General features: G+C 40.8%; 2 protein-coding genes and 1 long non-coding RNA gene across 4 annotated transcripts; 2 read left to right on the top strand and 1 right to left on the bottom strand.

Moving 5' to 3' along the window:
- Positions 1–3,651: 3,651 nt before the first annotated feature.
- On the top strand, positions 3,652–5,522 carry LOC109465353. Its single transcript, XR_002139949.1, has 3 exons — positions 3,652–3,718; positions 4,127–4,219; positions 5,454–5,522. It is a non-coding gene; the product is annotated as an uncharacterized LOC109465353 (long non-coding RNA).
- Positions 5,523–5,887: 365 nt separating this feature from the next.
- On the top strand, positions 5,888–11,669 carry LOC109465318 (E3 ubiquitin-protein ligase Midline-1-like). 2 transcript variants are annotated; one of them, XM_019762527.1, is made up of 7 exons: positions 5,888–6,066; positions 7,024–7,126; positions 7,646–7,849; positions 8,156–8,363; positions 8,743–8,829; positions 9,024–9,184; positions 9,386–11,669. In XM_019762527.1, exons 2-7 carry the CDS (start codon positions 7,032–7,034, stop codon positions 10,584–10,586), a joined length of 1,956 nt encoding a protein of 651 aa, XP_019618086.1. In that variant the 5' UTR covers positions 5,888–6,066; positions 7,024–7,031; the 3' UTR covers positions 10,587–11,669. The 2 variants fall into 2 exon arrangements, with proteins under 2 accessions (XP_019618086.1, XP_019618085.1); XM_019762526.1 differs by lacking the exon at positions 5,888–6,066 and adding an exon at positions 6,376–6,544.
- LOC109465218 (next to BRCA1 gene 1 protein-like) lies at positions 11,305–16,265 on the bottom strand. The gene is made up of 8 exons (XM_019762361.1): positions 16,262–16,265; positions 15,405–15,620; positions 14,801–15,019; positions 14,291–14,433; positions 13,978–14,095; positions 13,398–13,545; positions 12,888–12,990; positions 11,305–12,511 (listed from the first exon to the last, which is right to left on the bottom strand). Exons 1-8 carry the CDS (start codon positions 16,263–16,265, stop codon positions 12,278–12,280), a joined length of 1,185 nt encoding a protein of 394 aa, XP_019617920.1. The 3' UTR covers positions 11,305–12,277.
- Between the last annotated feature and the right edge of the window lie 4,631 nt (positions 16,266–20,896).

Here is a 20,896-nt window from a genome sequence, read left to right as displayed (position 1 = left end):
GCGACCATATTTATGAATGTGATATATCTGATTCCGAATAACGCTAGGTATACATTAAGTCTGATTTTGAGATGTCAAAAATACTATGATATTTTAAGATCAAGAGATACCAAAACAACAGTTTAGTTACACGACCTGAAGCTTTTAAGCCTCAAGGATTTACAATCCTGGGAAAAAGCGGGGAGAAGTTGTCCCATCATGCCCTGTGACGTCATGTGACGTCAGTGTGACGCAGGAGCTAACTTGTGAAGTGGACTGTACCAGTAAACAAATTGTCTCATAGAAGATATGACCAAGTCACACAATCATGTCTTTCTTGCTTTGAAACATTGCGAACACTGCATAAATGTAACAAACACCAACAAACTTCTTTAAAAAGAAGAGTATTGGACCATAGAGCACCACCTACATGTAAAGGGGGCAATTATCCAAACAAAGCATTTAACCTTGTCACTGTTGCCTTGTGAAAGAAACAAAACAGGTTTTGTATGTGTGGAGTGTACAATGATGCAATTCCGAGTCAATCAGAAAGGGGGCACTTGTAGAGAGGGACAGGGACAATGAACATCAAAAGGGCAAGACTATTCCAATATATTCATGCTATTGTAAAGAGACCATTCCTTTGTTGATAACCACACTATGGTTAGCTTTGGCAACAGCAGGACATTGTTTGGAAAGGATTAACAACTGAACTGGGGTGTGCCCTCAAAATACCTTGTGTTCTGTCTGTATTTGAGAAGATCTGTGAACCTTAGAGGCGTGACTGGATAAGTAATGCAGCATGTGGTTAAGGGTTGGTCCATTAAAGTACATGTAGTCAAAATCAATCATCTCAATAACAACAACCTGCATCTTATATCTATTGCGTCACATTTTTTCGAGACCCAACAAATCAAATTGGTGTGGCCTAAAGGGGAGAATAAATCATTCAACGATTTAAGTAAATTATAAGCCGTATGACAAGTAAAAGCACCTTGACATGACATAAACATTGACATTTCAGTCCTTGAAAGAAACATAAAGATAAAGATCATCAAGTCCCATGAGGTAGATGAGACAATAAGGCTCTGCTGGACCTCTCCTGTTTAATCCTTTGGATCAACCCTTCAGTGCATGTGGGTACTACAGGGCACACAGTCATGTTAATCCTAATGCTGTGGACATAGCTGAATAAGCTGTGCAGCAGTGCTGAAAAACAGGCCACATACCTATTTCCTGAGGACTGCTTCTCACACATAACATTATAGACAGGAGCGATTCACGGGAAAGACGTTTATTTGTGTTTCTGTTTTGGGATTCCCAATGAAATGATTTCACTGGACAGACACAGGACTTTGAATTCATGCCTTGCTCTTGTTCGGGTCACTAGCCACTAGAGGAATTATTCTTGGGTCCAAGCACTTCTATCCCTAAGTTGGAAGACAGAGAACAACAGAAGTTTAACCTGTGTCAGTGTATGATCAGTGTGACATCTATATTGGTGAGTAGATCTTCATTGTTTTACATCGTTTTGTCCTACTCCTCCAGTCTACATGTAGAAATTTATATTGAAGAGGTTTAAACCCTTTTCTTGGTGATGAGATTTTGAAGACTCTTAAATCAATTCTTTGGTTACTTATCCCTTTGACAAGTGTAATGTTCGTGACAAAAATTCATGTACATGTACAATATACAATATATAGCAAAAGAGTTGTATCTATCTATTTCTTTTCTTCGTGTTTTATAGAGAAATCTATTTCAAGCAGAGCTAGAATGCAGACGATAGAATGCAGACCAGAGGGATGTGTACAATGAGATGTATTCGACGGAGTATACTGGCCTGTCTTGGGCTTGGATTGATTATTTATCTGTGGCTTCTCATTGTTGCCTACGACCCACGTCAGGTAACTAGGAACACGCCCAGGCGGTAAGTCAATAGCTCACCTGTCCATGCACGCCCCCTAGCTTTTTTTAGGGGAAGTACACCTTTTTACAAGCTTTTGACATCCTCATATGTACCAAAATGTCATCAGAAGATAAAATGAATGAATGAAACATTAAAGTCTCAATCTTTACAGAAGACTTACTAGTAATTAGTACCTATGGTGGTTAGGAAATGATACCTTGCTATATATGATTATGAAATTTTGAGTAGAAATATATCATCCAGGAAGTAACCATGTCATATCACAATAGAATTAGATTAGTATAATTATTGTCTCTTTATTGTTATACAATGTTTATGAAAGTAGACCAGATTCTTAGTACAGTAAGATATTTTTAGCATCACCAACTATGTAACGTTATGTATGTTAGCATCACCAACTATGTTATATTGTACATTTTGCCATACGTTGTACCCGCTACATCTGTTGCGCAATTAAGTTATTCTTCTTCTTATCACATGACATTTCAGGTTGAGTGGTGCAGTTATCTCTTCTGAGGACAGTCTCTCTACCAAGGCCGAAGTCAAGTTAGATCATATAGCTTCTAACGGTAAATTTGAGAACAGAACGTCAGCTACGTTGGAGAGGTTACCCGATTCAGATGCACAAAAATCCAATAAGTCAAATATCAATGACAAAAGGGCAAAATCTAGTCATAAAACGTCTTTAAAGAGATCATCAGAAAAAGTTGCTGAAAAAGTTGACTCATGGAGAAAATCAATCATTGCAAAAAAGACAGTAACACAAGAAAAACAACACTATTGACAACACTAGAAAGAAAAAATGACACGATATCCAGAGGTATTAAAAAAGCAAATACAGAGAAGAAACAGAAACATGAAAAGCAAAAACGAAAGTCTTCATCTCAACGAAAGAAGAGAACTGACATGAGGGAAGAGGACAAAAAGAGGAGCAAACAGGGGAAGGAACTGAACAGCCTTTTTGCAGACGTTGATTCCAATTGGAAAATTCAACCCTAAGTCATTAGCTGACTTCCGGTGAGTCCTGAAAAGTCTGTAGTTAAAAGTGTGAAACTGATAATAAGCTTAGCAAGTATTTTTCATACACAACATTTATCATATGAATCATCATTTAATAGAATGATAAAAAATTGATAACAGTAGTGACATCATGGATATTACAAAAATTTTAATCATTATGAGTTAGATAGTTGAATCTGTAACCCTACTGTTATTGGTTATCCAAAGGAAGCAGCTGGCTATCTTGCACACTGCGGCGAACTTCACCTTGACGAAACAGAACGCGCCGCTCAACTCATGGATCACGTACGCCACCTTGCGAGGCACACGTGAAGTGACGACAGAACTACATCGCAAATTACCTGAGGTATGCAAGAAGGCGCCCTCCACGTCGTTAAAACTGCAGATATCTTGAAAACTAGGGTGTCGAGAGAATGACTATACAGATAAACACTGTGCAAGTTGTAGTTTTAATCCAGAATTTAAAACATAAGACTTTTCAGATGTCGAAGTAAAGCCTTGCCCCCCCTCCCCACCAAATCTTGAGTACCGCTATAGTGAACATGTCATGTCTGATCTAGTACAAGCAAGCACAAACATTTGTTACTAAAGGTACAACATGCAAAACGTGCAGTTCATGTGTTTAGTGAACAAATATGAAGACCGTACCTTCCTATTTGTCCTGCCATATCGGTAGAAGCCGCCAGAGTTCCAGACGGGACGGTTCAGGAACTGCAGTGTTGTCGGAAGTAGCGGCATCCTGACCGGAAGTGGGTGTGGAACTCAGATAGACTCCACGGAGTTTGTAATCAGGTAAACATAAATAACGTTAACAAAACAATAAGACTTAAAATGATTTGATAAATGTGGGACAAAAAAGTGTCTGTAAATTTCTTCTTTTGCCTTGGTGCCTTTTCAACCCATACTGATTAGATCTTTTGCGGCCACCTAAACATCTGCTTGGAGATTAATTTGATTATATGGCTGGCATTTTAAAACTGATGCGAGCGTGCGAAAAAAAAGTGGGCAAAAAAGTTACATTCCTTATGAAATCTAAGTAGTCAGGAGGATTGAATAAATGCATTCTACTAGCCTTATATACACCTTTGCATTTCATTTGCCAGCCACCGTATTTGCTAAAAATACTTCTTCAACCTGACATTGTGTTCCTTCGAGTAGGAGTTAATAGACTGTAATGCTATTCTTGGCCATCTATCCCAGGTTTAACCTCCCACCCTTGGAGAAGGGCTATATCCCGGATGTAGGGCGTAAGGTGGATCTGGTGACCTGTAACCGTTACCGGCTGAAGATGCAGTAAGTTCGCATGTTTCACACATCGCGTTCATGAATACCGCAGAGAGATATACTTCTGGTGCTATAGTTTAGCATTGCAGATGAGATGCGGGTGCCAACTGTGTTGGCCTCTTCTGTGTAAGGCCATGTTGATTGGATTATATGGATGACAACCGCGCGCGCATGAATTTTCGGCCGTTTCTAAAAAAAAAATTCAACCATACTGTAAATCGTACAAAAAAAGTTCCAGAATGAGCAAAGATGTACCGTAAGTTGCAAAAAAATTAAAAACCATACCAATGTCGTAGAATGCCAAAATCAAACGAAAAAAGACGAAAATTTAAAGAATGAATTTGAATAGTAGATTATTCGCCAAACCATATTCTGCCTCATTTGTTCAACCGTCATGACCACGTAGATTTCATAATTTTTTTGTGCACAACTTTTTTTATTCGCACGCACGCATCAGTTTTGGGGTTCCCAGAGTAGAGGATGTCATCCATACAATCAAATCAACATGGCCTAACGCCAACTCGAAGTTCCGCCGGGTACTCTGAGAGTAAGACCGCCGCAAGAATAGGGGGAATCTTAAGGTATCTACTACCTCAGCACCGGTAATCCCCGACGTTGCACCATCCAGGTGTTCCAGACTTTCGTGAGAATTCGAAGGCCCTGATGTTTCTAATTCTGAAATGTGGGGATCTTTATTAGAGTATATATAGCCGGCAAAATCATGACACGGGACGTATGTGCATGCATAAGCAACGGACAGGCACAAAAAGTCTACATTAATGTTACATTAATGTATAGGAATTTGCCGCTAAATAAATACATGGTAAAACCTTGAGGGTGGGATCTCATTTGCACCGCGCAGGTCGCCCAGGTTGGTAAAGTATTGACTACAAATGAAGATTTAAACCGTCAGCTGAAGGCGTTTGGCACCATGTGTCACATCAAGGCGAACTGTGATCACTCCCAAAGGATGGTCTTTAAAATGTCACCGTCTGTCATGTTTAACACATGTTGCCAGTGCACTCCTAAGGCAATATTTGTGTAGGAACATCTCCATATTTTGCTAGAGACCTGTACATTTAGACATTGTTATTCCTTACTCAAGGAAACAGTTACTCAGCAACTGGATAGTTTTTCAAAATCTATCCAGTTGCTTGAGTAATTGTTTTCTTGAGTATCTCATTAGTATTGGATGTCTTGAACCTTAATTTGCGTATTGCTTTTCCTTGTTTTTGTGTTGCAGATTCGAATACCTCGTGAGTGAAGCCAACAAGAAAAAGTTCATCGACTTTCTGAGCAGCAACTATCCCAATCCATCATTCCTTAGCGGTTTCGTGGGCAACGGGAGGCCGGTCTCCGGGGAGTCTACGGTAACCCGGAGGAGCCACTCACAAGTCAACACAAATCAAACACTGATGCTCGCCCGCGTTCCAATGAGCTTTTATTTACGAAAGTTTATTGCAAGATCTTGCGGATAAGTGCAAGGGCATAATGGCCTTGATATTGTTTGTAAACGTCATTGCTAGCCATATAAACCCCCATATCTGCTTGGAAGTTGGAGATTACTAGTAAATACATTGTTGAACATATTACATTGTAGTTCCGGACCCAGATATGTTTGCCCCAGCCAGGCATCTAAAATGACAATTACTTGCGTTTGAGGAAGCCTTGTGACGAATTAGCAAGTAATTAAGTTTCTGTAGTCACTGCAGGTGTGCAGGACAGGTGAGAGATCATGTGATATGATCTCCAGGTGAGTATCAGGTAGACAATAGGTACGAAGGAGTGGTATTCATTCGACGCTGAGACACGGCACCGAGCAGGTTGGAAGGCTGTATGAGTGCGCATCGTGTAAGGTATGGATGCATGAGTGGTAATGCAGAAACACAGCATTTTCTACAGATGGCCATAACATACGCCACTGCCAACATCTTTATATGAAAACGTTACGGTTTTCCAACCCAACATCTGCTTGGAGATTGGGGTCACCAAGAAGGTGAACTTCCTTTTCCTGTGCAGGCCCCGCGGCGGTGGAGAAGAGTTTTTAACGCGTTATTTTAATATAGCCGGCGGCTATGTAGGGTGGCCGGCTATATTAAAATAACGCGTTAAAAACTCTTCTCCACCGCCGCGGGGCCTGCACAGGAGGCTAAGATATAATAAAACTTCCTTGGGGAAAGCGCAAAGATTCATGGTCCCGGAAGTCCTTTGACACCCTGATGCCCTGCTGATGCCACACTGTACTGAAACCTGTTGGTCACCGTGATCTTGGTAGTGGCCTTCCCACTAACTTGTGACCAAAAAGACCTCCACCAAGTAATAGTAGATACAAAGGTTTGTTCTTCAGACACTTGTTTTTTTTCAGTTCGTAAAGATCTTTATATGTTGTTGTTGTGCTGAATCACTAGATAATTTGTTAGCCTGTATTCCAGACCCACAGGATCCCAAGAAAAGGGAGGTGTGTTCAAAATACTTCAAGGTTTTTGAGCATCGAAACTTGTATGGTTTGCCAATAGCAATCAAGTTCTATTAGTTGTAAGGGTTTGCGGAAAAGGCTGGCTGGCTAGCCAGCCCGGTCCGGAATACTAGTAGGTGGACTGGGGCCCTAAAAGGTGTGCAAGGGGTTTGGTCTCTAACAAATTTACTTGTCCTTACAGCTGTGGATGAGCTGTTTATGGGTAGTGGGGTGGGTGGTAATGACTGCTATTAGCAACTCAACTAGGAAAATTCAATTTACACAATAAAATGTACTAGCAACTAGGGTTAATTAAAGCTCCTAATGATTGATCATTTTTTATGTGTGCCATGAATAGGTTAAAGTATGGAAGGTCTGGAGGATGAACTGAAGTGTCCCGTGTGTTTGGAGTTGTTCACCTGTCCACTACAACTGCCCTGTCACCACAACCTGTGCCGCAGGTAAGACCGGGGTGTAGCAAGCCAGAATGTACCCTCTGTCAGAATGTCACCCCCACCCCATTTGATAGGGGAGTTGTAATACTTGACTAACTGTGGATCAATTAGTTCAGGAAATGTTTGAACAATATCCTGCTTACATTTCACCAAGAAGCACTGTAGTTTATTTCTCCACCTTATTGTTTATGACCAAAAACTAATGGGAGGACAATACCATTTGGAAAAAGGGGGGTCCTTCATAAACAGTCACCAAGTAGGATGTGCCATCCTTTTACCATCACATGCAGGCACCAGTGACACTCATACAAATATCGCTGTTTTTGTTTACCTCAATTATTGGTAAGGCTAAGCATATGCAAATTATTGGTAGGCAAATGCAAATCATTGGTAGGAAAATCACCCAACCACCACCAGCTTTTTGTGTGCCACTAGCTATAGCTGCATGGATGTAATGTCATGGCGATCACTCATATTACATTTGTATTAGGTAGCAAACACATTCAATTGGGTCTTTTTCTGCAGGTGTGCAGAAGATCTACTTCAGTCTGAGACAAACCCGAGCCAAGACGACGAGGAAGGGGCCACCTACTCAGCTGCAGCTGCACCCAGTCCTGAAAACACACCTGACAGTTTCCCCTGTCCAACATGCCCGGAGGTAGTCAGCTTGGGCACCCTGGGTCTCGACGGACTGAGGAAGAATTTTCTCCTTCAAAATATAGTGGACAGGTGTAACGACTCACTAGAAGTACTTTCTCAAAGCTTTCAGTTGACTAGTGTCTAGTGGTAGAGGTTTGTGATAATGAAGAATTATATTGTGTTGATTTATACTTACTTAAAGTTATAATTACCATTGGTAGGTACTGAACTTTGGAAGCAGACTAGAGCACAGAAGAATCAGTCTGTTCATTTTTTTAAAAATCATTGCAACTTAATACATATAAATTTGTTTGCTAACACATCTATTTAGCCTGGGTACCATCTGGAAGCCAAAATCCGGATGGTACCCAAGCTAATATCTATTAACACCCCCAGGTATTTGCGGCTGAAGGGTGATGGCAACACCAGGCCACATGAGATCCCATGCCAACTCTGCAGGGAAGCCCCTCCCAGACTGGCTGCCAAAAGCTGCCTGATTTGTAAGGTGTCTTACTGTGAGCAGTGCCTGACTGTTACACACCCCGACTTCCCCCCATTTTCTGAACACAAATTGGTCAGTCCAACAGCATCTTTTAATGATGAGGTGAGTATAGCATGGCCTTCACTTGATGATGGTAAGTTTATTGCAAATTCTTGCCAGAAGGCATATAAAACAGGGTAAAAGACCAGCTTGCTTGAATTGTTTTTAAAAGGACTAAAGGTTTTTTTTGCAGAAGCTCTGTCTCATAATGGGTTTTTTTGACAAAGCAAAGTAAAAGTTAAGACAAGAATGCAGACTTAACAAAACTTTCTGTATCAGATACACATGCAGAAAGTTTTATCAAGTCTGCACGTCTTGTTTGTAAGTCCGTATTCTTGCTTGACAGTTGAAGAGTTTGGAAATTGACACAGCAATTAATAGCATAATATTCAGACCATAAAAGTTTATTTATGTATATTGCTTCTCCTTTTGGGACCCTCAGACCGTGATGTGCCCCGACCACCCCAGCAAACCAGTGGAGATGTACTGTGTGCAGGACCAGACTCCCGTCTGTTTGCTGTGTGAGAAGGTAGAATCTGACCTGTTAATGTTTTGTTAATACTCGTATACCCTGTTCGTGAAATTTTTTCAGATATGTTTGATATAGAGATACATGTATGCCATTGTTTTATTGTGTAAACTGCTCCCATGCAATGCAGCCTCTGGCTGCCAGGTGGGATTGGCTGTATGTATTTTAAAAATTGAATAACCCATTATTATAAGGTGGGCAGACACAAGCAGCACAACATGGCGGCCCTGGAGGAGGTGTTCTCCCAGAAACAGGCTGAGCTGCAGACCTGGGTGGGCCGCTTGGACGCTAGGGTCACCCTGGAGGAGGCTAAGGTTCGGGCATTAGAAGATAGACATGAGCAGATGATGAACGGGTAAGATTGCATAGTGCTAGACATATTTCCTACTTCAAATGGTCTCTCTCTCTCTCTCTCTCTCTCTCTCTCTCTCTCTCTCTCTCTATGTCAATACCCCTGCGGGTTAGAGTCTCAATGCCAAAAATACCAAACCAATCTAGCACCAATGTACATGTACCAGTCCAGCATAACACACACAGCTTTTCTTATCTTTTACAGTGCACAAGAATTGAAGACTGAAATTGACAAACAATGTGAAAGCCTCATGGAAGTCATTCAACATCGTAAGGCTGAATTGCACCGAAAGCTAGAGCAGACAAGACAACAGGACAGCAAGGACCTACAGAAAGTGATCAAACGTGCAACTGATGGTGTACAGAAGGCACAATCAGCACTGTCTTATTCTTTGGAAGTCCTGAAGGAAACCGACCATGCTAGCTTACTGCTCGCTCACCACTCATTGAAAGCTAAGATAGAAGGAACAATCAACACTTTGGGCAGTAACAGTGATGACAACTATGATGATGATGAATATGGCATTGATGAGTTAGACATTGACTTCACACAGTGTAAGAAAGAGTTAAAAGCGTTAGACTTTGGAGTACTCCCTGATACACCATTTGCAGATGAGCAATGTTGTATTGGCTCGATGGAGGAAGCTTATATTGAATGGGATCCTGTTTGGGATGCCAATGAATATGAGGTTTGTTACTCAGTTGGTAACGTCCAAATAGTTTCAACCCTAAAGGGTTATTCATACACAGCCACAAACCTGACTCCGGGAACAAAGTACAAGTTTGAACTCGCTTCCAAAAACAAGGCTGGTCGGTCTTGTCCGAGCTCAATCGAGCTGGCAACAACACCGTTTGAATTCCAACTGGATCAGAACATAGCTTCCAGGTATCTTTTAGTTTCAGAAGAAAACACCCAGGTTAGCAAGCTAGAAACACCAATACCTCTCCCTAGAGCATCATTGACATTGTCACGCTTTGATCCAGAAGAGGGTGATCAACACACAGTTCTTGGAGACAAATCTATCAGGAGAGGCCGACATTACTGGGAAGTCAGTGTAAAGGGGCAGTATAGCATAGGTGTGGCCTATGAAAGCATGCCCAGGAATGAGGATATTTGTAATACGATGGAATCATGGGCATTTGATTATCTGGCAAACGGATCCTTGTACAGTGTCTGGTTTAATGGCTCGACATATACACAGAGAAAACGCATCAAACCACCGCTGTCCAAGATCGGTATCCTTGTTAATTATGACAAAAGCGAACTTCGCTTTTTCGATGCAAATACGCAAACCCTCATTTTCCGCTACAAAGAAAAGGCTGGGTTTACCAAGCCACTCTACCCAGCTTTCTCTCTGTGGGAGGGTTCCCTTAAGATTCACAGTGGCATTGAGTGTCCACAGTAAGGTGTTATACTTCTACAGTTGCCATAATTACAATACCTATGTTAAGATAGTGGCCCTGCCTTGTTGAGGGCTCATTGTAGGCGATGTTAGCATTCCTAGTTGTTCTGTGATCTTTTGTTCCAGTCGCGATATTGTGCATGTACCAGTACAACAGTTATGAATTTTGAAAGCAGTATCAGTTTGTCTGATTTAATGTTGTTCGTCCTAAATTGACATCTTCAAATTATTTTGTACTTGATAAGTTTTGTTTAATTTGTCAATGAGCAATGTAAAATTAATGTTCATATTTGTACAATAATCTCACAAATTACGCTACCTACATGTGATTGAATGCATTGGCCTCCTTGTGAATTAACCACGTCATGCAAAAATTCAAAGAAAAATAACATGACAAAATGATGGCCTTTTTTCTTTGTGTAATCATAATGTACAAGGTGTTACATGATCTTTGCTGGAATTAAGGACTCTTCAACATTTCTTCTTTTTCTTGTATCACATTGTAGGTTACACTTGTCAAAAGCTTAAAGCTTCAACCTTAAAAACCGAAGCATACAGAAACATAACTTTTGCAGTTATATCAATGGTGTGATGCTTAATTAGACAGCCTTGGTACCATCATTGTCTGACATAATTTTGGAAAACCACTAGTTCTATAGCTTGCAGATTTCTTGCCAAACCTTGTATGTATGAAAGAGACTATACAATGAAAATTCCTACATCTTGTTAGGGTACTGAATGTTAGTTCTCCTCCAACTGGCAACAATACATAATACAAATGTATATACTTTGATTATCATATCCATATCACTGGATAATTTATCCATGGGGTGATTCCTAAATTCTTTTAACAGCTACTTCAATGATGAGCCATGAACGAATCAAGAAAAAGCCAAACATAATACCAACTTGAGCATTCTTTCCACCATTCCATAACTGATAGTATAACTTGTTAAGAAGTGGTTAAGACAGAAATAGCATACAGTACATGACTGTAAAATAGAAGAATGCAAATGAATCTACAGAATTTTTCATCCTTATACATTCATAATCATAACTCAGTCATGTTTTGGTCATTTGTAACTTGCTTATTACATACTATATCACCAAAATTACTTTTATCAGATAACCAGTAAATTGAACTGTACTTTATATAATATTATCTATATTTTCTATAACTATACAGGACGATCGCTAAGCACTTAATCTGTTTTACAATGTACATGTACATACATTCCAGTACAAGGAATGGCACCATCTCTAATAACTTGCAACCAGCTTATAACTTTACCAACCAATGCACAACTGTGGCAGAAATCTTTACCACCCAATATGTGAAGATACCATCTTTTCCATAATATGTGAACTTACCATATTTTCCCTAATAAATGCATACCTCTGTCAAAACATGTAGCTTGTTGGGTACTTTTGAATGATCACCATTTTTAGCCCACCCAATCATAATATTTGTCACGCCATACTTACACAGGCCAAGTTCAAAATGAGCAGAGCACATATCAGAGAAAATACTAGTAAACATAATCATGATGTTTCCTACACTTAAGTGCTACAACATTGCTTACCAACTTAGTAACACATGTATAAGATGTTGTTTTGCGAGTTGTTTGAAGTTTTGAGATGCTCCCTATACAGTACGGATGTTGTTTAGGTTAGTGTTGTTGACAAGATGCTCCCTAGTGCCTCTGTTCGTGCCAGTTGTTGTCCATCATGGCGAGCAGTTCCGGCACCACTCGGTTCAGGTCATTGCCGTGTTTGTCCAGAAGTCGCTGGTTCAACTCCCGGTTGCCGAAGCCCATCTCAAAAAGCTGGTCCATGGGGGAGACACTGGTGGGAGGGGGTGGCCAGGAGGGGGCAGGGGGGGTGTAGTCCCGCTCAGGGGGGACATGCTGCTGAGGGGGGATGTATGGCTGGAAAAAAACACAATCACACAATTATGACTGGATATGCCAATGTATTCTTCAATGGTTTTAATGGACTGCACTACAGGTAGTTCAAGGAAATCATTGCAAATTGCTGTATCAGTATCTATTCACTCTAATCCTTGCCAAGAAGGTTATATTTTCGGTAGCGTTTCGGGTGTCAGTGTGTGTGTGTGTGTGTCTGTCTGTCTGTTAACACAATAACTTGAGATGGCTTAAAGATGGATTGTCTAGATACTTGGTAGGTGGGTAGGTCTTGATAAGACATCAAAATTATTAGATTTTCGGCCCCCTGGCGGCTCTTTGGCAGAGACCACAAGAGGTTTTGAGGAAGAAAAAGTCGACAGTATGAAACCTCCCCTACCTGATTCTGCCGTCCATTGCTGCCAAACAAGGCTGTAACAATGTTAGAGGCCACGTTGATGGCCCCATTCACAACTGCACCTCCAAACTCAGCTGCAGACAATCTGTAGAATAGCATAGCAGATACAATTTTTATTTTGTACTGTAAGCAAGTCTGGAGCTTAAAATATACCACTTGCATTTGTAGGTATAATTGGAGCTGTGTGTATTAGCTTCTGTCGTAACCTGCAACCACCTTCTCAATTCCCAAACTGTCAAAGCAATGAGAGAACCATGAAGACCATTATGGTAAAAAGCAATACAACACAAACACAATATGAAAACATTTGCAAGCCTCAAACTACTCTTAGAATACAAACTTTACTTGCAAACTAATTCCCAAAGAAAGGCTAACTGCAAGGGAACACACAGATACAACAACAAAAGGATGTCTATAGATTTGAGGTTTTTACGTTAATTTCTACATAAAGGCTCCAAATTTTGCTTGTCACTAGAAGAGTTGGAGACCTACCCGCGCGGTGTGGGAAAGACGTCCACGATTGGTCCATCTGCGTGGAAGGTGGCGTGTGCACCGGCGCGGTCCGAGGCACGTCTGGCGTTAGTGTTGTTGTTCAGCTCATTGTCAGCATTGGTGGAGTTCTGGTCTGTGGCATCAGTAGCTGTAGAAAAAGATGGTAAAAAGATTATTACAATAGCAAACAGCAAAGCTCCTGGTTTGACAGGTAAAATGAAGACTCAGGGCTTAAAAGGCTTTTCTCTGCATTCCTGTAATGGTGCAGATAACATGAAAAGTTTTAGACAGGAGGGCATCAGAAATACCTGCACAGCCCCAATTTTACCTGCACTAAAGGTGCATATGGATCCAATATTCGAAGCCCTGAGGCTGAGTACCAGTAACTAATTTTTGGTCCGGTGAAAGGTTTTTGTGTACCTTATCTGTGAGCAAAGGGATATTTGCAAATCAATGCATGACCCTTCTTTGCTAACATAAAACAAAGAATAATTTTTTCTTGTAGATGACCAACAAGGAGTTCTCAACTAAAATTGAAGGTACAAGAACCATCAAATTTCTGGTGAAGGTTTTCCCTTACCAACATCCTCAGGTGGGTGTTTCACTACTGTATCTTCCAGGGTGCTCTCTGGTGTTTCATTTGAGTGATTGTCACTTGCTGCTGCTCCAATTGGGAGGTCGTCCTCATCATCAGCTATCTCATTCAGTCAGTCATTGGGTCTTTCTTCAGCTACCAATCTGCTGTCTTCTTCCAGAGCTGGCATTTCATTGGGTGTCATTTCAGCTGGTGTGTTTTCATTGGCTGCTGGCTCAACCAATGAAACAACTCCTGATGGCTCTGGAATTTCCGTCAGGAAAGCAGCATCGTCATTGGACAAGGGCTCTGACTTCACCTGGATGACTTCATCATCGTCATCACCTGTCAGGTCTATAACCTGGATCTGATTGGCTGTTGGGAGTTGATTGACAGGTGCTGGTAAAGGTCGAAGGATGGGCTGGAATTCGTTCTTGTCCTGGATTCTGATGGTTCCATTTTCTGAAATAAGTCAGTCATATCATGGTTACTTTTGTGCCATTTGAATTTAATTATACAAAGAGCTTCAGTACCAAAACAAAATGCTGGGGCCCAAAACTCCAACTTTTAGTGCCGCACATACATGTACAATGCACACACAGCAACAATCTTTGACTAACCCAATCAAACAACACTACAGACAAGTTACTTACAGCACACATGTTAATATATCAACCATCAGGGCTGGAAATACTGGGTGCATGTCCACCTTAGTGCACCCAAATTTGGAGCTGTGCACCCAATTTTTTTCTGTGGGTGCACCAGTACACCCCAAAAAAGAATTTCGAGCCCTGACAATTATACATGCGTATAGAGAATTAATAACTACCTTGTACTATCTCCGGTGTGGAGCATCTGGAGTCCACATTGTCAGCAGTTTCCAGAGGCCCGTCAGTTTGAATGGCTACATCAGTGTTAGAGGACAGACTACAGGAACTGTCCAGCGGGATCTCAGGGTTGAAGCAGTCTGGCATGGGAACCACAATGTAGTCCTCTGAGTCCACTGTGCTGTCTGACGATTGGCTGCTGGTCTCCTCATCTATTGGTTCTACAGGAAAAAAAAGAATACAAGAAAATCAACCCTGTTTTTTTTATACCGATCATGACTGTAATAATTGCTAATATATTCTGAGTATAAAGCAGCTACAGTATTTTGCATCCATTTCCAACAAATAACTCATAAAGTATAGCCAAAAAAAAGTTCCTAACTCCCTTTCTTACTAGCTAAACTATACATGTAGCTAGTAGTAGTATAGCTCCAAAACATTGGTAGACAAAAAAAAAAGCTATAGCAAAATTTTTAACTCACATTGCTTTACAAAGGCAGAAACTACTACAATTAAATAATATAAAGTGCCCCAAGTTGACTGAATGTCAAATGATTTGAAACCACTTTGGGAAACAACATTAAGTCTTGTTGGAACAGCACTGACCTTTCTTGACCTCCACGACGGCCATTCTATTCTCCACCAGCACCCCCTCCTCCATCTGTGCCACCTCAGCGGCAGCAGCGCTCGCGCTCTCCTTTCCGTCCACAACCACCTCGTTGATCACTTCCACCACGCTGGTCTGTGATTGGCCAGAACTGTTTTGCTTGAAGAGCAGGTCCTCTTCAATACAAGGCAGTGGGGAAATTCTGGGTGTCATGTCTGTGTGGGAGAAAATAGGGGTTCAAACATTTTCAGCATAAGTGAGGATGACATCTTTATTATCTTTTTCTATTCTTCTTATAGCTTTTTGTTGCAGTACAGTCAAACCTGCCCATGCGACCACCTTCTCAAGACGACCTACTGGCCAAATAGACCGGTTTTCCCCGGTCCCGAAAATATTTTCCCATAGGCACAAGCATTAAGCGCTCTGCCCAAGTAGACCACCTGCCTGACGCGACCGCGGCCAGCTCGAGTCGGGACCACGCGGGACCAAAACCTTCCCATGACGACCGCATCATTTTTAAAAGTGTGTCTACATCGATTTTTAATGAAAACTCGCGGGGATTTATTGAGAGATCGACCTGTTTACGTTGTACAAAAAATTGTGTTTTGCCGGCCGAGCGATTCAAGATGGCGCCGGGGGGTCACGATGTTGGGTCATTGGAACAGACTACTGTAATATGGGTGAAAACTTTACGTGCGGTTTGATTCTACTGTACAATCTACCGTACAAAATGTAAATTTATTTGTCGCAGACGATGCTTGAATAAAAGAAAAGTACATTTACTAATGGTGACTTGAGGGCTTAAAATTTTTGGAGTTAAAAGGTGTTTTCATTCTTTACTCAACTAGCTGCTCACCCATGATGCTGGTGAAATATCCCAAGCTTAGAATCTTGTAAACAACTCGCAGAAGCTTTGAGAAAGATCGGTTTAATTGTACCAAAGAAGCGTCTCGGAAAAGTACAAACGTGGGGACGTCATAATTAACTTGAAGAAAAAGGTCCGGTCGACAACTGTGGTACCGATTGAACGATTCATACAGACCGTGGGGATCTTAACAAATTATTTCAAGCCGCTGCATGCTGCACGCCATGCCGGTGCACGCCGCTGCATGTCCGGCGCCGCAGACGAGTTTACAGCGAAGCCCGGCGTCTTCGCCCTAGGATGGGAGCGTAATGGAATCCAGGGCGGCATCGAGAAAGTTCTACAGACACTGTAGCCTTTAACAGTAACGTTTAATTGTATTTTTTACCGTAAAAATTGACTCGCAAAAAATGTGACGCCATTTTCTTTCACTACGCTTTGTTCTCACATTTTCGATTCGTTTTAGTCGTAGCACGTGCTAGCACGCTACTGGGGCTTTTACATTTTGTAGTACAAATGACGTTAAACTTCTGATTGTATTTCTACCTCAGAATTAAGCAGATTTATGCCGCATTTCTCGCAGTTTGTAACTCGTTTGTGAAGTTGGCCGCCGGGCCGCCATTTTGATTGTTGTTGTCTGCACGCTTGGGTAACGCTGAATTTTGTAACTCGTCTCATGTTTTCGAAATTGTCCCGTAGTAGCACAAAATGAACGCCTTATCGATTCTGTAACTTTATAAAGAAACCTCTAAATCGTAATGTAGGGTAAATTTTATAAACACCCCAGTGTAGATACTAGTAAGCTGTGAAATTTCGAAGCGTAAATGCGACGCCATTATTGTGACTGCTTTTTACTGTGGTACATGATTGTATGTTATGATTCAAAGCACTGCAGTGGTAAAAATCAAATACTTTCTATGCAATAAATATTTTATTTCTGAGTCAAAGATTTAAGTTGTCAGATTATAAACAAACTCTTCCATGTGACAACAAACTTAAGTAAAGAATTATCTGCCCTTGCCCTTTAAGTAATGGGGCAAACAAAAATATGGTAGAAAACTAGAGCAAGAGGCAAGGTCAGTATATGTTAAATATAAAGGAAAAAACTGTCACACAGTTAACAGCAAACATGTTTTCCCCCCATGTTTTTTTCCCCCACAGTATTACGACCTATCGTGCAACAGACCCACCCATAATTATCTTTCCTGTGATGTTCACTCATGATGCAATTTCTGTGTCTTGTAAAAGTTTTCGTACTTGAATATTTCTCAGAATACTCCAGAGAAGTTCTTACCTGGTCTCAGTCGTGTGTCTAGGGTGGCTTCTCCGACATTTCTGGTCGATCTCCGGGAAAATGTGAGAAAAACGGTGGACAGCGCCCCAAAATGTTGCCGGGCGATTCTTGACTTTTCAAGATCTGGGCTCACTGGCCAGAACCGGTTCTTCAACTGGATTGCCTCCAGGAGACTCAGTCCATGAACTTTGACTCCTCCCCATCATGCCCTCTCGGCCAATCCTTTGTTCTGCCTCGCTGAATGACGTAAAAGAGGCGGAGCCTTAGGCTGAACACCTGCTGGAACAACGTCATTCCCTCGCTCCACCTACAGAACATGTAAAAAAACACAAGTTACCTAAATTCCAAACATGTACATGGACATTCCACTTAAATCACTTATGAACACACAGATGCAGCGAGTACGTTTAGCACTGCAAAATGAAAACACAAGATCCTTCTTTTTTTTCAAGTTTTCTTTCAAGTTTGGAGTGACCATATTTATGAATGTGATATATCTGATTCCGAATAATGCTAGGTATACATTAAGTCTGATTTTGAGATGTCAAAAATACTATGATATTTTAAAATCAAGAGATACCAAAACAACAGTTTAGTTACACGACCCGAAGCTTTTAAGCCTCAAGGATTTACAATCCTGGGAAAAAGCAGGGAGAAGTTGTCCCATCATGCCCTGTGACGTCATGTGACGTCAGTGTGACGCAGGAGCTAACTTGTGAAGTGGACTGTACGAGTAAACAAATCGTCTCTAATAAGATACGACCATAAGTCACACAATCATGTCTTTCTTGCTTTGAAACATTGCGAACATACAAGTTGCATAAATGTAACAAACACCAACAAACTTCTATAAAAAGAAGACTATTAGACCATAGAGCACCACGAGTACATGTAAAGGGGGCAATTATCCAAACAAAGCATTTAACCTTGTCACTGTTGCCTTGTGAAAGAAACAAAACAGGTTTTGTAGGTGTGGAAGAGAGTGTACAATGATGCAATTCCGAGTCAATCAGAAAGGGGGCACTTGTAGAGAGGGACAGGGACAATGAACATCAAAAGGGCAAGACTATTCCAATATATTCGTGCTATTGTAAAGAGACCATTCCTTTGTTGATAACCACACTATGGTTAGCTTTGGCAACAGCAGGACATTGTTTGGAAAGGATTAACAACTGAACTGGGGTGTGCCCTCAAAATACCTTGTGTTCTGTCTGTATTTGAGAAAGATCTGTGAACCTTGGATGCGTGACTGGATAAATACATGTAATGCAGCATGTGGTAAGGGTTGGTCCATTAAAGTACATGTAGTCAAAATCAATCATCTCAATTACAACAACCTGCATCTTACATCTTCCCTGTAAAAGGTGTTCAGTAAATTCATATTACCAAATGATTATTTTCCCAACATCACTAGAATAAGGCCACACCAATTTAATTTGTTGGTTCTCGGATTCGCCTGCATTTCAGGCTCTGAATCAACTCCAAAATGTTCATATTTTGGCCCCAACAGTTGAAGGAAGTCCGATCTCTTTAGAATTGTTACAGTTTTCCATCTATCAATGCAGTGGTTTGATAAAAAGTCTGATATTCATGGTTTAAATTACAAACCAGCCTGGTATGTTGACTTCATGGCTCCTAACATAGCATTTGGGGCTATCATAGGATGCCTAGGCCTTTATTTTTTTCGCCGTTGCTTCACATTTTTTCTGAAAAAATCCGAGAACCAACAAATAAAATTGGTGTGGCCTAAAGGGGAGAATAAATCATTCAACGATTCAAGTAAATTATAAGCTGGATGGAAAGTAAAAGCACCTTGACATGACATTAACATTGACATTTCAGTCCTTGAAAGAAACATAAAGATAAAGATCATCAAGTCCCATGAGGTTGATAAGACAATAAGGCTCTGCTGGACCTCTCCTGTTTAATCCTTTGGATCAACCCTTCAGTGCATGCGGGTACTACAGGGCACACAGTCATGTTAGTCCTAATGCCTTGGACATAGCTGAATAAGCTGTGCAGCAGTGCTGAAAAACAGGCCACATACCTATTTCCTGAGGACTGCTTCTCACACATAACATTATAGACAGGAGCAATTCACGGGAAAGACGTTTATTTGTGTGTCTGTTTTGGGATTCCCAATGAAATGATTTCACTGGACAGACACAGGACGTCGACTTTGAATTCATGCCTTGCTCTTGTTCGGGTCACTAGCTACTAGAGGAATTATTCTTGGGTCCAAGCACTTCTATCCCTAAGTTGGAAGACAGAGAAAACAGAAGTTTAACCTGTGTCAGTGTATGATCAGTGTATGATGTCCAGTGTGACATCCATATTGGTGAGTAGATCTTCCTTGTTTTACATTGTTTTGTCCTACTCTTGCAGTCTACATGTAGCAATAAATAGTGAGGAGGTTTAATCCCTTTTCTTCGTGATGAGATTTTGAAGACTCTTAAATCAATTCTTTGGTTATTCATCCCTTTGACAAGTGTAATGTTCGTGACAAAAATGCATGTACATGTACAATATACAATATATAGCAAAAGAGTTGTATCTATCTATTTCTTTTCTTCGTGTTTTATAGAGAAATCTATTTCAAGCAGAGCTAGAATGCAGACGATAGAATGCAGACGAGAGGGATGTGTACAATGAGATGTATTCGACGGAGTATACTGGCCTGTCTTGGGCTTGGATTGATTATTTATCTGTGGCTTCTCATTGTTGCCACCGACCCACGTCAGGTAACTAGGAACACGCCCATGCGGTAAGTCAATAGCTCACCTGTCCATGCACGCCCCCTAGCTATTCTTAGGGGAAGTACACCTTTTTACAAGCTTTTGACATCCTCATATGTACCAAAATGTCATCAGAAGATAAAATGAATGAATGAAACATTAAGTCTCAATCTTTACAGAAAACTTACTAGTAATTAGTACCTATGGTGGTTAGGAAATGATACCTTGCTATATATGATTATGAAATTTTGAGTAGAAATATATCATCCAGGAAGTAACCATGTCATATCACAATAGAATTAGATTAGTATAATTATTGTCTCTTTATTGTTATACAATGTTTATGAAAGTAGACCAGATTCTTAGTACAGTAAGATATTTTTAGCATCACCAACTATGTAACGTTATGTATGTTAGCATCACCAACTATGTTATATTGTACATTTTGCCATACGTTGTACCCGCTACATCTGTTGTGCAATTAAGTTATTCTTCTTCTTATCATATGACATTTTAGGTTGAGTGGTGCAGTTATCTCTTCTGAGGACAGTCTCTCTACCAAGGCCGAAGTCAAGTTAGATCATATAGCTTCTAACGGTA

Source organism: Branchiostoma belcheri, unplaced genomic scaffold, assembly GCF_001625305.1.
Source record: "Branchiostoma belcheri isolate BF01 breed outbred unplaced genomic scaffold, Haploidv18h27 scaffold15, whole genome shotgun sequence".
Taxonomy (NCBI): domain Eukaryota; kingdom Metazoa; phylum Chordata; class Leptocardii; order Amphioxiformes; family Branchiostomatidae; genus Branchiostoma; species Branchiostoma belcheri.
The sequence above is the reverse complement of the archived record's forward strand: the minus strand, read 5'-3'. Positions and strand labels throughout refer to the sequence as shown.